The 14232-nt window shown below is 34.2% G+C and overlaps 2 protein-coding genes across 5 annotated transcripts; one reads left to right on the forward strand and one right to left on the reverse strand.

The window, feature by feature from the left end:
• The first annotated feature begins 650 nt into the window (after positions 1 to 650).
• LOC107851522 (very-long-chain (3R)-3-hydroxyacyl-CoA dehydratase PASTICCINO 2A) lies at positions 651 to 7076 on the forward strand. 4 transcript variants are annotated; one of them, XM_047400632.1, is made up of 9 exons: positions 655 to 910; positions 2272 to 2383; positions 3837 to 3855; positions 3957 to 4045; positions 4121 to 4174; positions 5405 to 5475; positions 5750 to 5831; positions 6305 to 6401; positions 6646 to 7076. In XM_047400632.1, the coding sequence occupies exons 1-9, from the start codon at positions 885 to 887 to the stop codon at positions 6714 to 6716; spliced, it is 621 nt and encodes a 206-aa protein (XP_047256588.1). In that variant the 5' UTR covers positions 655 to 884; the 3' UTR covers positions 6717 to 7076. The 4 variants fall into 4 exon arrangements, with proteins under 4 accessions (XP_047256591.1, XP_047256589.1, XP_047256588.1 ...); XM_047400631.1 differs by having other exon boundaries at positions 656 to 955; XM_047400635.1 differs by lacking the exon at positions 6646 to 7076 and having other exon boundaries at positions 651 to 955; positions 5899 to 6401.
• Positions 7077 to 8417: 1341 nt separating this feature from the next.
• Positions 8418 to 10137, reverse strand: LOC107851199 (probable methyltransferase At1g29790). Its single transcript, XM_016696138.2, has one exon. The coding sequence runs from the start codon at positions 9879 to 9881 to the stop codon at positions 8616 to 8618; it is 1266 nt and encodes a 421-aa protein (XP_016551624.1). The 5' UTR covers positions 9882 to 10137; the 3' UTR covers positions 8418 to 8615.
• Between the last annotated feature and the right edge of the window lie 4095 nt (positions 10138 to 14232).

The following is a 14232-nucleotide window of genomic DNA, read 5'->3' on the forward strand; positions in this document are numbered from 1 at the left end:
ATCCTGCTTGTGTGACACAACAATATGACGCTAGTGTCACATACAGTTCCTCTGACGGAGTGAACGGCACGGAGAGAAAGCGTCAACCTCATATTACGTATGCTCCTGCAGTAGGTAAAGGGTTATGATCCTTTTATCAACTTATGCTCTTATTACACTCACAGTCCCTCAATATGAAAACAAAAATATTTTTTCTATCTATACTTCTCCGAAGAACTAAAAATGTATAACTTCTCCTCCTCATCAATAAACAAAAGAACTCTCTATTGTAGCTCAAAAACACTCTTTTTAGTTTTTTAACCGAGTATTTCGTTAGTCCATTTTAACTTGACACGTACCTTAAGAAATAATAAATAGAAGAGTGATTTTACTGTATAATATAACAAATATTTTTCTTTGACAAATGCTACGAAGGATGAATAGTATTTAATATCAAAAGTAAAATGAAAAAAACATATAAATTATATATTGACTTTTTAAACTGGACAAGTATCATTGATATCCAACATAAAATTGTGGATAAGTAAAAATGGATGAAGAATACCTCAATTTTTTTAAAAAATAAAATATAATAAAATAATTTTGTTTGGAAAAAATAAATGTTTTTGGCCTCCTATAATTCTGACAGAATACGACATCGTTTTACATTTCTTATTTTTCTGTGTTTCCAAATCTCCAGTTAAAAGAGAGTTAGTTCCAGTTCCACAAAAAAGAGTTTCACTTCACTTAATAGAGCCAGCAAAAACCAAATCCTAGTGGGTAGATTACCCACCTACACAGATTAATTATGCATAAACACCATTTCCTTGACTACCCTTTTCCATTTCTGGAATAATTAACACTACATTATTGATCATCGTCTTTTTTGTTCCATGACTTGTTGAATGGCTAGATTTTTATCTGGTGTAAGGTGTATGTATCTCTTTTTTTATAATTGGATTGTCTTTTTTGGATGGTAAGTTGTATACCCTTTTGCCAATTCTTGTTTATTTTTCACATTTTTATTTGTTTGCCTTTAGTAACTAGTAATGCTATTGTTGTCACATGATCAAAAGGTCACGGGTTCAAGCCGTGTAACATGTCTCCTGCAGAAATGTGGGGTAAGACGCCCGTGTAACATGTCTCCTGCAGAAATGGGTGTAAGAGGCATATAGCTGGAGCTTTAGTATACCAGACTGTCTTTTATGCCTTTTCTTTTTGGAAAAGAATATGTATATACACCTTAACTTATGTTTATGCAATTTCCACCTTTAAAAAGTAATTACAAAAATCACAACTAATTATGTATCTTCATTGGATATATTTGAGAGCTAATTATGTACCTAGATAGATCCAAAATCGGGAAAAATGTATCGGGGGCTAATTATGTATCTTTATAAGGATGCATCGGGAGCTAATTATGTATCTCGACAGTCTCAAAATCAAGATTTTCAGTAATTATGTAAAATGTCGGGATTTTTTGTAATTAAGCTCTAAACTGTCTGGATTTATGTTGTTTGCCCTTTTTTTTGTGTTGTTATTAGTGGTGTGTGATGAATTTTTTTATTATGTACTCCCTCCGTATCATTTTATGTGACATTCATCGATTTGACACGGTGTTTAAGAAGAAATGGAATAGTTAAATCGTTTTTAGTTATAGTAAGGTGATATTTTTTTTGAGATGGACTAAAAAGAAAATGGTGCCACGTAAAATGGTAGGGAGGGAGTATCTCTCTTTTTACTATTATATTGTCTTAATAGAGGCTATGGAAACCAAATTATAGGTGGATAATCTACCTACCTATAGAGCTTAATTATGTATAAACATTATTTCTTTACTATTGAAGGAGAGCCTTGGAGTAACTGGTAAAGTTGCTGCCATGTGACCAGGAGGTCATGGGTTCAAGCCTTGGAAACAGCCTCTGGCGGAAATATTAGGTAAGGCTGCGTACGATACACCCTTGTGGTGGGGCCCTTTCCCGAACACCGGGCTGCCTCTTTTTTTTTTATTATTATTTCTTTACTATTGGATTGTTTTTTTGGATGGTAAGTTGCATAACCTTAGCTTGGCCTTAGATGACATCTATACCCTCCAACTTTGTGCGTACACAAGTAGGCACTTAAACATGGCGTCTCAGTGAATTGTCACGTAGGACGCCACTTAGGACACTTGTTTCTACTTGTTCAGTTTTATATAAGTTTAATTGTCCATATTAAATGACATGTTTATGCATTATGCCTTTTTTGTTGTTGTTGTTGACGTGTGATGAATTTTGGGTTATTGGTGAACAGGTTTCAAGTGTTTTATTTTGGTGTGAAAACTCTGAATGAATTCGGGCATGAACATGTCTATGATGCTGTGGAAAAGCCTCTGCTTTTTGCTCAAACTGCTGCATTTTTGGAGGTAAGGTAGTTCGGCAGAGTGTATAAGAATAGTATTGAATAGAGTGTATTAGTTATGGGTTGCTATGTATTAGTTATAGACCCTGTAAGGGTCATTTTATATGAGGATAGTGAATTAATAATCCCAGGGTGTAGGATTATTTTATCTTGCACTTGGTTAGGGTTCGTAGTTAGTTTCGAGATTATTTATCACACCATTTGTACTATAATGACGGGATAGGTTATTCATATACATAATGGGATAAAGAATCCCATGATAACTTTGTCTATGTCATCCCCATACCAAACAACCCCATAATACTTAATAGGGTGTATTAGTTATACATAGGTTGAAAATCCTACCAAACGAAGGATTAAATAATACCACGGCTAATACATGTATTAGTTTCTTTAATACATCTTACCGAGCAAACCCTAAGGCTCCTTTGGTTCACTTACTAGCTATGCGGGATTACAATGCAAGGATTGTTTGTGCGGTGATTGATTATGAATGGATAGTTATGTGGTGTTTAAATAATGAAGTGATGCTTATATATGAATTACTTACGCTGAAAGAGAATGTTTGTCTTAAAATAGTTTAATCCCTGCATTTGCTAATACACATACTTCTTATTAAGAATTTATCCCGCATATAATGAAATCTAAGTTCTGCTTAACGCCAACCAAAAAGCAATGCCACAAGTATTTTTTCTTATGTAGCCAACCAAATAGAGTATTATATTATGCGGGATTTTATGCATAGTATTAGGGGATAGTAATAGAGAGATTCTTGTTGCTAAGGCGACCTTGTTAGTCAATTGACTAAATTTCGAACAAGTTTTGAGGGTATAGCCTATTGTATGGATGAGTTATAAAACCATGAATAATTGCGCAATAAGGATAAAATTACCTACATTTGGGAAGTGCTTCATATTTAAAAAGGCTATGTTGCTCGGACTCTTCAAAAATGTCATTGGGTGTGCATCGGATCCTTCAAAAGTAGTGCATTTTTGAAGGATTCGGGTGCGGCCATATTTTTGGAGAGTCCGAGGTAGTCCTTCACCAGATAAGAATTGGAAGTCATAACCTCTATAGATTATGGCACCGTAGCCTCAATAACCATGCCCAAAAAACTGAGAATGATACAATTCCTTTGTTGCTATATTTTCTAGTTTATAAAATTTTATTTTTTTCTATTTGTACCACTATATGGTGTCTGGGAAAAGCCTTAGTTCCTACATGAGTCATTTGTGCGTCTTTGACATGTAGTTGTGTGGTAGCTCCTACTTCCTTCCGGTTCTCTTTCTACAAGTTTCTTGATTTTCTTAATTGAATTGATTGGAATAAGTGTTGCAGGGATCAAACAGTTTTTTCTTTTGACGTTGTTGTTGTTGTTGTTGTTCTAGCTGTTATATCGTAAATGTACTGAATGAAGCCTAACAGTTGATTTCTTTTCCATTTAACTTGCGGAACAGGTACTTCATAGTCTAGTAGGTACGTTTATTTGTTCCGAAGCATTTTAATGTTTTTTTTGTTTAGCAAGAAGGTTTGATATTATAATAACTCTTCTATCTTTTTCCTCATCCTCGAATAAGGTTTGGTAAGATCTCCAGTATCGGCTACTCTTCCACAGATAACTTCAAGATTATACGTAACCTGGGGAATTTTGTGGAGTTTTCCCGAGGTTAGTATTTTCCTTGGAGATCACTACCAATAAAGCATTATGAAGCTTCTTTAATGACTTGCTTGCTGATTACAGGTCCGGAGTCATATACTTGTTAGTTCTCTAGTGATTAGCTGGTCTATAACGGAGGTGAGCCCTGCTTATTCATAAACCATTAAATTATAGAAAATGAGATATCTCTTTAACTTGAGTTTTCAATTCTCTGATGAATAGTTCATAAAATTCCTAAAGACGCTTAGTTTCAGGCTAAAACGTTTCTATCCGTCTGCAGTTAAAGGGCAAATGTATTGTTAAAAATAGCAGAAAAAGATACCTTGAAACTTTTACATGGAAAACGTTCTTAAACTCAGCGTAAAACTTGTCTGTTCACTCTATTTATCTCTGTGCGTAACAAGTGCAGAAGCAAACACACTTTTCTTGAGCTGAATCTAAGTTTAGTTAGTATCTGTACGTTCTTTTGAAATCTTGTCTAGTTTGACTCGAAAATATATCCCAATGGATGGCAAGACCACATGGATGTGCTTCTGTGTATTGGAAATCGCAGTGACAGTTTTGAGGTTTTTGATCTAACAACTTCAAAAAGTATAGATTCTTCAAAATGAGCATAATCCTATGCCTGTGTTTCCGTATCTCTAGAAAGATCTGACATGCTATAGTTTCAGGATGGACGGAGGACCTTTAACGTGAGTCTATGTCGAGTTCACTTGCCATATCGTAGTTTTCTAGTAATAAGTACATGATCGTTGATCCTCTTAGTTCAGAATTAACTTGCCTCTCGACAACCAGTGCTAAAACCTATTTGCTGTCGTTTTCATATTTTAACTTAGGCTATTAGATTTTACTTTCTTATTGACAACAAAAATTATTAGCCTATAAATACTGCATAGGTTGAAGTAAGCAGTAAAATCTACACTCCTATTCGGTCCTCGGACATACTATCAGAGGTGATAGCCACAGATAATGAGGTAGCTGTGTGCTAGCTGCTTTTAATTCGTCTGAGGGGTTAGGCCTAATACGGCTGCAAATTAGTCCTATAGTCTGACAATATGTAAGCTTCAAATTCCATAGGTTGGACTTAAGCAGCATTATTAGGTTATAAATTTGTTAGAGCAATAAGAATAAATTTATCTTATTGAGTGATCATGTTATAAGGTGGTATTATATCATTGTTCTCCTAATTCATCTCTTTTGAACACTAACTTGTCTCTCCGACTGAGGAACCAATATGCCATTAAACATGTCAGTCCATGACTGTTTAACTTATAATACTTGCAATGAAATAAATTCGTTGATTATTGGTGCTAGTTCAAGGTCCAAGCAGTGTATTAACATTGGTATTATCCTTATGTTCGACTTCAGATTATTCGGTATTCATTTTTTGGCACAAGGGAGGCATTTGGTTCTGCACCTTCCTGGCTCTTGTGGCTAAGGTATTACCCCTTAACTTTTGCCAGCATTATCATGGCTCGAAGTAGCAAGTGCTAATGCACAAAACAAAGTGAACAGAACAGGAATTCATGAAATATGTACACATTAAATTTAGAACCTAGCTAGCAGCATGTGTAACTCGTTAATCTAAAATTCAAAATCCATAAAGTTGAAATCCTGGCTCCGTCTCTCTATTTATACGTTTCGCCACCTCTGTAATAATGGATGGATATAGTTTCTAGCATGTTCTTATTAAGTCTGATTTTCTTACTGCAGGTATAGTACTTTCTTATTGATGTATCCTGCTGGCATCATAAGTGAAGTAGTTCTAATATATAATGCGCTGTCTTACATGAAGGTACGAAGATCCTCTTTTTCGTTTGTTTTTCTTTCTCTCGGAAATGACAATAAACTCATCTTTCTAGCCATTGATCAAGCAAGAATACGATAAGAATAAAGAGCGTCTTCTATCTGATTAATTACTAAAGAGGTGGCAAAGAGCCAACTCACAAGGGTGGCCCAGGTGGTTGAGCAGGGGATCTTCCAAATGGAGGTCTCAGGTTCGAGCCCCCCCTGCATGCTTTCTCGGTCAATCTTGTCGCACGAGGCTTGCGTATGCAGTTTACCGTCAGTAGACTGGCCTTTCCTTGGTGATTGGATCCGTGAGTTCAATCAAATCAGGTTGCGGTATCGTATTTAATAGGAAATGGCAGCATTTAGGGGCGATCTATCTCTCTACTGTGTGGTTTCTTGTAACTGAATATTTGCTCCTTCTGCTTCTGATTCAGTTCGAGTACTTCCTATCGCTTCTTATCGACTTATTTTTCGTAGGAATCTGGAAAGTATGCTGTTAGGATGCCAAACAAATGGAATTTCTCTTTTGATTACTACTATGCATCACTTGTTGGCCTTGCCATCTATGTACCAGGCAAGAACCTTAACACCATTCTCTCACTAAAATCATCTCCACGTTCAGCTCCAAGCTTTTGTGTTTTGTGGTTGTTATACTGTTATTTGTCTTGAGCCGGGGGTCTATCGGAAACAGCCTCTCTGAGGTAGTGGTATGGTCAGCGTTCACATTACCCTCTCCAGACCCCACTATGTGGGAATACACTAGGTATGTTATTGTTGTACCCGTTTCTATGATTGACAAGATGTTTGTGAAAATGCAGGCTGTCCTTACCTGTATAGTTACATGCTTGGGCAGAGAAAGAAAGCAGTGTCTAAAACTAAGGCGGCATAGGTGGAGTCTGGAAGATTATTTGTATAATTTTTAAACACAGATACACGATTTGAACCATAGTTATTGGGTTCTGCCGAAGTTGTTACTAGCATTGTGGCTCCGTCCCTGAGGACGCGGTTCATAGGGAGCTGCATCTTTTTTTCCCTGATTCATTGGAAAATTTTCACCTATTACTGATTGAATAAGACTTCTCATACATGTTAGTTAGATTTCATCTTTTTCTTCTTGACAGTACAGGGCATTGTGTATGCTTCCTAATGTATTTGGCACATCGCGTATGCTGCCGTGAACTCTGTAGTGTTGATTAATTGCTGTAACTTTCATTTATGAAAAGTTGTTAATGCAAATTGTGTTGAGATATACAGCATTCTTGATAAACAGTTGTTTGAAAATTGTCAAATGTCATCTGATATGGTGCTGGAATATAAAGCAAAGAATAAAAGTTTACATTCTGCCTGTTGAGTTTTATTCTTCCTCGCTTGAAGGCTTTCACAATTAATAGTTTTCTAGAGCTATCATTTAGTTGTTTAATGAATTAATTAACCATAATTAAGTGATAAAGTCTGTTAAATACATGTCACACATCTATTGATTTGATGCAAAATTCGACAATAATTAAGACCCTGTAATATAACAAATTGCCAAGTGAAATCAATAAGAGTCTCAACAAGCTATGGCAACAACAAAAACAATGTGATTTCTTTCCATCTGTCCTAGCCTTGTCCTGGTGGACATAGTTACTAGTAGAACCTGTTACTGGTGTGAGGTGAAAGGTATTCAGTGGAATAAGCCGAGGTGCACAAGCGGCCGGACTCCACAATTATAAAATAAAATAAAAAGAGTCTCAGCACGTTATGGCACAAATGCATTTTGTTTTTAAGATCTCTTTTTTGTTTTTTGGAGGGTGCACCAAGGCAAGTTACCATTTTAATGAGATCACAAGTAATTTAGGCATCCACAATGTTTCTAACTGCAGGTGTTGCCAAATACCCAAAAGTGACCCCATGTATCATGTTTTCAGTGAAGGAGAAGCTGCTAGACCTATGTTGCTTGGACTCCCTAAAGTTGTATTATCCATATCGGATCCTCGCACTACTTTTAGACGATCCGGCATGCACCCATCAACATGTTCGAAGAGTCCAAGCAACATAGAACAAGACCTCAAATCAGTGGCTGAACGTAGCAAGCAAAAACCCCATCCATGTAGGCTTCTCGTTCCCATTGTTCCCAAAGTTAACTCTCTGGGAATTGCAGAAAAGTTGGGAGTGCTTGTACATTTGGTGATGGTAACAGACACTTTATGAAAGAATCGTATGGATCATCAAATTTGTTGGACTATACAAGCTGCTCTTATGATTGCTTTCCATAAATCAAGATTACTTGGCCCGGGATGAACTTTTGGTGAAGGATTGGAAAGAACGAAACCAGTATACAAGTGGTGGAAAGTCTTTTCGAGTAAAACCACTGATGGACACAGTAAAGATGAACACGGATGGTAGCTATGCGATGCACACATGTAACGTAGAAATAGGAGTGTAACATTTGGTAGTCATTTAGTTATTGTATCTTAGAAAGTACACATCAAGAACATAATAATAAATCGAAAGGCATCAAACCAAATACTCTACAAGTCGCAATAATACAATTCAACTATAGCTGGACTGTAAACGAAATTTGGAAAAAAAGCATAGAAGGCTCATGTCAATGCCAAGTAGATCAATTCGATGTTATTTCTGCATTAAACTCAAGTGGTTCTTTCAATATCAAGTTCATTGTAAGGATAAACTAGTAATTGTACAGATCGTAGACATATAATACCTGCCACAACGCCAAACCCCTCTCCTATGATGACGGTCACCATTTATATGCGTTGCCCATCACAGAGAAGAGCTCATACTATCAAACTCTTACTGGTTTCTGTAGAACAGCAGACAAATAAACCTCAGACTTTCCAGCTCCATTGATCTTCTCACCAACAACCCATTTAAGCTTCTTGTACCCAAAACGTTCAATCAACCTCGTTAGCGCAGTTTTCTTGTCTTCATTGGTGCAAAGGAAATTATCCAACCAAAACAATCCTCCAGCCCTCAAAACTCTATCGATATCAAACATTAAAAACTCTAGCTTCTCAGGACGTCCGCTAACATCCAATGCATTTCCCACATGTACCAAATCAAACACATTATCATGAAAGGGAAACCGATTATCTAAACTCAAATACAACGGAAAAACACCCCTCGCAGCAATGAACTCGTTAAATGGTGCATCGACATTCAACGTAGCAGTAACTATAGTCACACCCCTTTCAGCCATTCTAGCAGCAAATGTACCACTCCCCCCACCAATATCAAATCCAATTCTAACCCCTCCACCACCATTTCCCAACATTCCCAACACATCATCAATCAAGAAATCATTTTTCCCTCTACCCTTAACATACCTCAACCTCTCATACCCTCCACCAGTATCAAAACAACCAGCACAATCCCTATTCAACTTCTTAACATTCAAACAAGCTAAATTCTTACAACCAATACCACTCCAACTATAAATCTTATCACTATAATTACTCCAAAGTGAATCAGGAAAAGAAACTAAACCATCTTTATTAACAATCTTACCAAAACATCTCCTTCTTGGCAAAGGCTCACAACCACTAAGAATCAACTTCTGTCCAAGACTCCAATCATCAGGACAAATCCCATTAACCTTATAACTCATAAACTGACCCAACAAATCTAATGACTTCACACAAGAATGCCCAACAGACGCCACCATTTCAGTTATCCCAGTTCTTGAATCTTTACCTAAAGGTAACAAATGGGGTGTCAAAAAAGTCCTAACTTCACTTGTAACTTTTGGACTAGAAAGATCAAAGCTTTCATACCCTAAAAGTTCTTTCTCCATTTGAGCAAGTTTCTTTTGTGAAGAATCAATTTCTCTTAGAATTAAAGAAACTTGTTCTGAGATTATAGATATGTTCTTGTGAGTATGTGGGATAAGGAGATGATGGGTGTTTTTAGGTGAAGATGTAAATGCATATAGAGCAAAAAGATTAGTAGTAACAACAGAGAAAAGCATAAGGAGATTTAGAGCTGATGAACAGTAGGATACTTTCTTGAATCTTGCAGTTCCATCGCCTATTTTCAATGAAACAGATCCCATCTGGATCTTTTTGAACTGGTTCTACAAAGGGTGTTGGCTTAACTATGGAGGAAGTGGAAGTAAGCTCAGAAAATTAAGTGGAGAGTAGATTTAGGATGGATTTTTTTATTAGTACAGTGACTTACTTTTGGTGATCTATGTTTTTGTCTGTTGTTTGGAGTTAAGCTAATCTTAGTGTTAAGTTTTGGGTGCTCCAACGACCATTTTCGCATCAAATTGATGGGTGTTAGTCCATGATTTTCAGGATGGGTTTGGGTCCGGGTCTGGATGCATTTTGGGTGAAATATCAATCGGCGATCTCCAGACGGGCTATGGATCGGTCAAGGGTGGACAAGTGGTCGTTTGATTGGAAAAGAGTTATTTTGAAATAATTAATTTCGAGATTAATTATTTTAAAATTATTTATTTCACTATGTATGTTGGATGAATTATTCCATTAGTATGATGTAAATTGTGGGATAAATAATATCAGTATTAACCATCAAAAGATGTGGTGTAGCGGATGGGGTTGATCCTCCCTTAATTAGAGATATTGGATTCGAGTTCTGGGCATGTAAAATCCTTGATAGGAAGGCTTTCCCCGAGTGAGTTTTATTGGCGCGAATTCGAATTAGGCAAGTTCCAATGTAGATATTGAACACTGAAAAAAACTCAAAACAAAAAATCAGTAATAATTAACATCTCATACCAAACATAAAACAAAATAATCTTTCATTTTATCTCGAGATTATTTATATTCATACCTCACACCAAACCATCTCTAGTACTACTTAGTAGTACTGCTCAATTCACTTCTACTATCTTAGTTTTTAGTGTTTGGTATTTGACTTGACACATTTTAAGGAGTAATGCTCAATTCACTTCTACTAACTTAGTTTTTAGTCTTCGGTATTTGACTTGACACATTTTAAGGAGTAATAGTTAGAATGAATTTTTAATTAGATTATGCTTTTGAATATAATATATTTGATATTTTGAAAAATACGTTAAAAAATATAATACGTGCTATGAGAAATACATTATGATTATTAAGATTAAATTCCTTTTATATTTATTAAAGAAGATTAAAGAAAAAATCTTTAACTAAAGAAATTAATATTTTAAAAGGTTAATAATAAGTAGTAGTATTAAATAGGGTATGATAGTTAAATACATAGTTTATTAAAAGACGCATAAACAAAAAATGTGATAAGTAAAGTGATTGAGAGAGATCACAAAGTAGTTTTTGTAAAAGATTAGGAAGTTTTTGACCATGAAAATATTTTACTTTTATTTGGAGGTTGATATTGAAAGACACGTTTGAATATAGAACTCTAAAATTAGATTTTCAGTAATTTGACAAATATCAAAAAAATATTTTCACTTTTTCCACCTAAAATTTCTCACAGTAATTCAAAAACAACTTCCCTTTTTATACATGATCAAACATAACTTTAATTTTCAAATATTATTTTTACTTAAATCAAATACTTACAATTTTCATGACCTAACCCATATATATATATATATATATATAGGCAATCATATAGATTTGTCTACAATAAATATATATTAATGATTTTGATTAGTCAATAGGCCACATTTTCATATTTCGTTCAAGTGATTTAACCCTGCTTATGATTTGGACTAATGATGCAAAGTTAGCATTTGATCATAAGTTTTTTTGAAAAAAAATATTTTTAAATATCTATTTAATCATAAAATTTTATAATACTATCGAATATTTGCAAGTTACATTTCCCTGGAAAATATATTGTGTGCATAAGCTTCATAGCTAGACTTTAGCATGAAATTACATGATTTTTTATATGTGTGGTGTCTGAGTTAAGTTTGAGTACACTATAACTAATTTCATAAGATACCTATTACCTAGTGTATTACATCGTATGATTCTTCACCCTTTTCATTCACCACTAGGCTACACGTATATATTCTTTGCCTCCAAACAGTCAAAATTCAAATAACTACAGCTCAACATTGACCTGTAAATTAGTTAGGAGAAACAAACCAAAGTAATATATAAGTGCATTGTCCATATCAAGAAAACACAAGTAAATACTCTATAAGTTATCACTAAATCCGAATCCAAGATACAATTTTGTGTTTAATGCAATCATTAATGTCATAGCTTCTACAGCACCACCAACAACGCATTCAATGTGATTCCATGAAGTGGGGTCTGAGGAGGATAAAATGTACGCAGACGTTACCGCTTCACTTGGGTGGAAAAGTTATTCCCGACAGATCCTCAGCTCTAAGGTAGAGTCGTCTATGCCACTTTGTAAACCTACGTACTTTTTCTCCTGCAAATGTTAGCATACTATTTGCTTCAAACAAAGTGATGGGCAAAAGTTCTCTAAACTTATATCAAGCAAATTAGATGCTACACAACTAATGTTGTATAAGGCAAAAGTTCGCTAAACTTATACCGAGCAAATAAGATACTACACAACTTATGTCGTATAAGGCAAAAGTTCGCTAAACTTATACCGAGCAAATAAGATACTATACAACTTATGTCGTATAAGGCAAAAGTTCTCTAAACTTCTGCTGAGCAAGTTAGATAGTACTACACAACATATATTTTATAAGGCAAAAGTTCTCTAAACTTATATCGAGCAAATTAGATACTACACAACTTATGTCGTATAAGACAAAAGTTCTCTATACTTATACCGAGCGGATTAGATAGTACATAATTTATGTTGTATAAGCCAAAAGTTTTCTAATTTATGCCTAGCTAATTAGATACTACACAATTTATATTGTATAAGGCAAAAGTTCTCTAAACTTATACCGAGCAAATTAGATACTACACAATTTATGCCGGATATCAGAGGCGGAGCTACATATAAGTTAGATGAACCCCTTCGACGAAAAATTGTACTATATATACATGATTAAAATTATTTTTTATGTATATATAGTAGATATCGACCCCCCTTCGATTAGTTCGTATGTTCACTTGTGATCCCCTTGGTGCCAATCCTAGCTTCGCCACTGCCAGATATATAAAAGTTCTCTAAACTTATGCCGATCAAAATAAGGTCATCGATGAAGGTACTTTGAAGTTTGACCCATAAATTTATATTAAATGAGAAGGAAAAACAAAAATTAAAGACCACATACTTTAAGGGAGAAAATTAAAGCTCATCTCAAAATAGGGCAATATATGCAAAAACTTCAAAAATAAACTAGGCCAACAAGGTATTTGATATGGGCTCAAAACGAGAATTTGAGCAAGTGAAATAGCAGCAGTCTTTAGCCCTAAGTTGTATTTTCTCCGTTTATCTTTATTTGTTTAATTTTTTATTTTAGGATTTTCAATTATACTTATTCAGTTTATAAAACTACGAATAATTTATCTATTTCTGTCCATTTTATCCTTAACATTAACTACGATTCATTATGTAATGCATTTTTATTTACTGTTTCTTAATCTAAAGATAAAAACTAAAGATATACGAAGGGACAACTAAAGATATACGAAGGGAGAGGAGTGAATATATTATTGCCCTCAACAACTCAATTCTTCCTCTCTTTTTTTACAGGTAGTTACAACATGGAAAATTTAGTTTTGGCTACATAGGTGAATTTATTTATTTATTTTTTTAAAATAAATTGTTGAAAGAGGGAAATAAAGTATTTATGAACTATATTTAAAAAAAAAAATGTGGATAGAGGAAGGAAATGAAGGGGAAAAATTACAAAATGGATAATTAAACACACATAAAATGAAAATTTCATATAGTCAATCAGTTGATATAGAGAGATTCTCCATTTATGAACTAGGTAAGGTAAGTCTAATACGACTATTTTATAGTGTTTGAATCAACCTACATTTAGTAGTCATTTGGCCACGAAAATTAAAAAATTTTGGAGTTGGAGTTGGAGTTGTGTTTGGTCAAGTCTTTTTTGAAAAAAAAAAATTGACTTTTTGAAAAAAAAAATTTAAATATGATTTTATGCCCTAACTTTTACAAACTATCAAAATCACCCAACTAAAATTTACCTACTAATGAAAAAAGAACACAATTAACCACTATTACAAAAATAATTACATATACATGGTCATATTTAATGACTTTCAATTATGACATATATAATATTTACATTAATAGCTGTTTTCTCATAACTGAAAATTTTAAATATGAATATTATATTAACAGATCACTGCTTCCTTTTTTTTAGGTAACAAATATTATCTTTCAAACAAATTTATTTTTTTAGGAATTTATTTAATTTATTTAATTTATTTCCTTCATTTTTCGTTCCTAAAAAATAGGAAATGATGAGTTGTTATTAAATTTTAGGGTGCCGCTAATTTATTTCTTTAATTTTCTTATACATG

Source organism: Capsicum annuum, chromosome 12, assembly GCF_002878395.1.
Source record: "Capsicum annuum cultivar UCD-10X-F1 chromosome 12, UCD10Xv1.1, whole genome shotgun sequence".
NCBI classification, from domain to species: domain Eukaryota; kingdom Viridiplantae; phylum Streptophyta; class Magnoliopsida; order Solanales; family Solanaceae; genus Capsicum; species Capsicum annuum.

Bases quoted from the DNA above. Each gene is read 5' to 3' on its own strand.
- LOC107851522 (XM_047400631.1), top strand. From the start codon at position 885: ATGGCTAGATTTTTATCTGGTGTAAGGTGTATGTATCTCTTTTTTTAT. The intron at 956-2,271 runs GTAAGTTGTATA...ATTGGTGAACAG, and splicing joins TGGATTGTCTTTTTTGGATG to GTTTCAAGTGTTTTATTTTG. The intron at 5,476-5,749 runs GTATTACCCCTT...TTCTTACTGCAG, and splicing joins TCCTGGCTCTTGTGGCTAAG to GTATAGTACTTTCTTATTGA.
- LOC107851199 (XM_016696138.2), bottom strand. From the start codon at position 9,881: ATGGGATCTGTTTCATTGAAAATAGGCGATGGAACTGCAAGATTCAAG.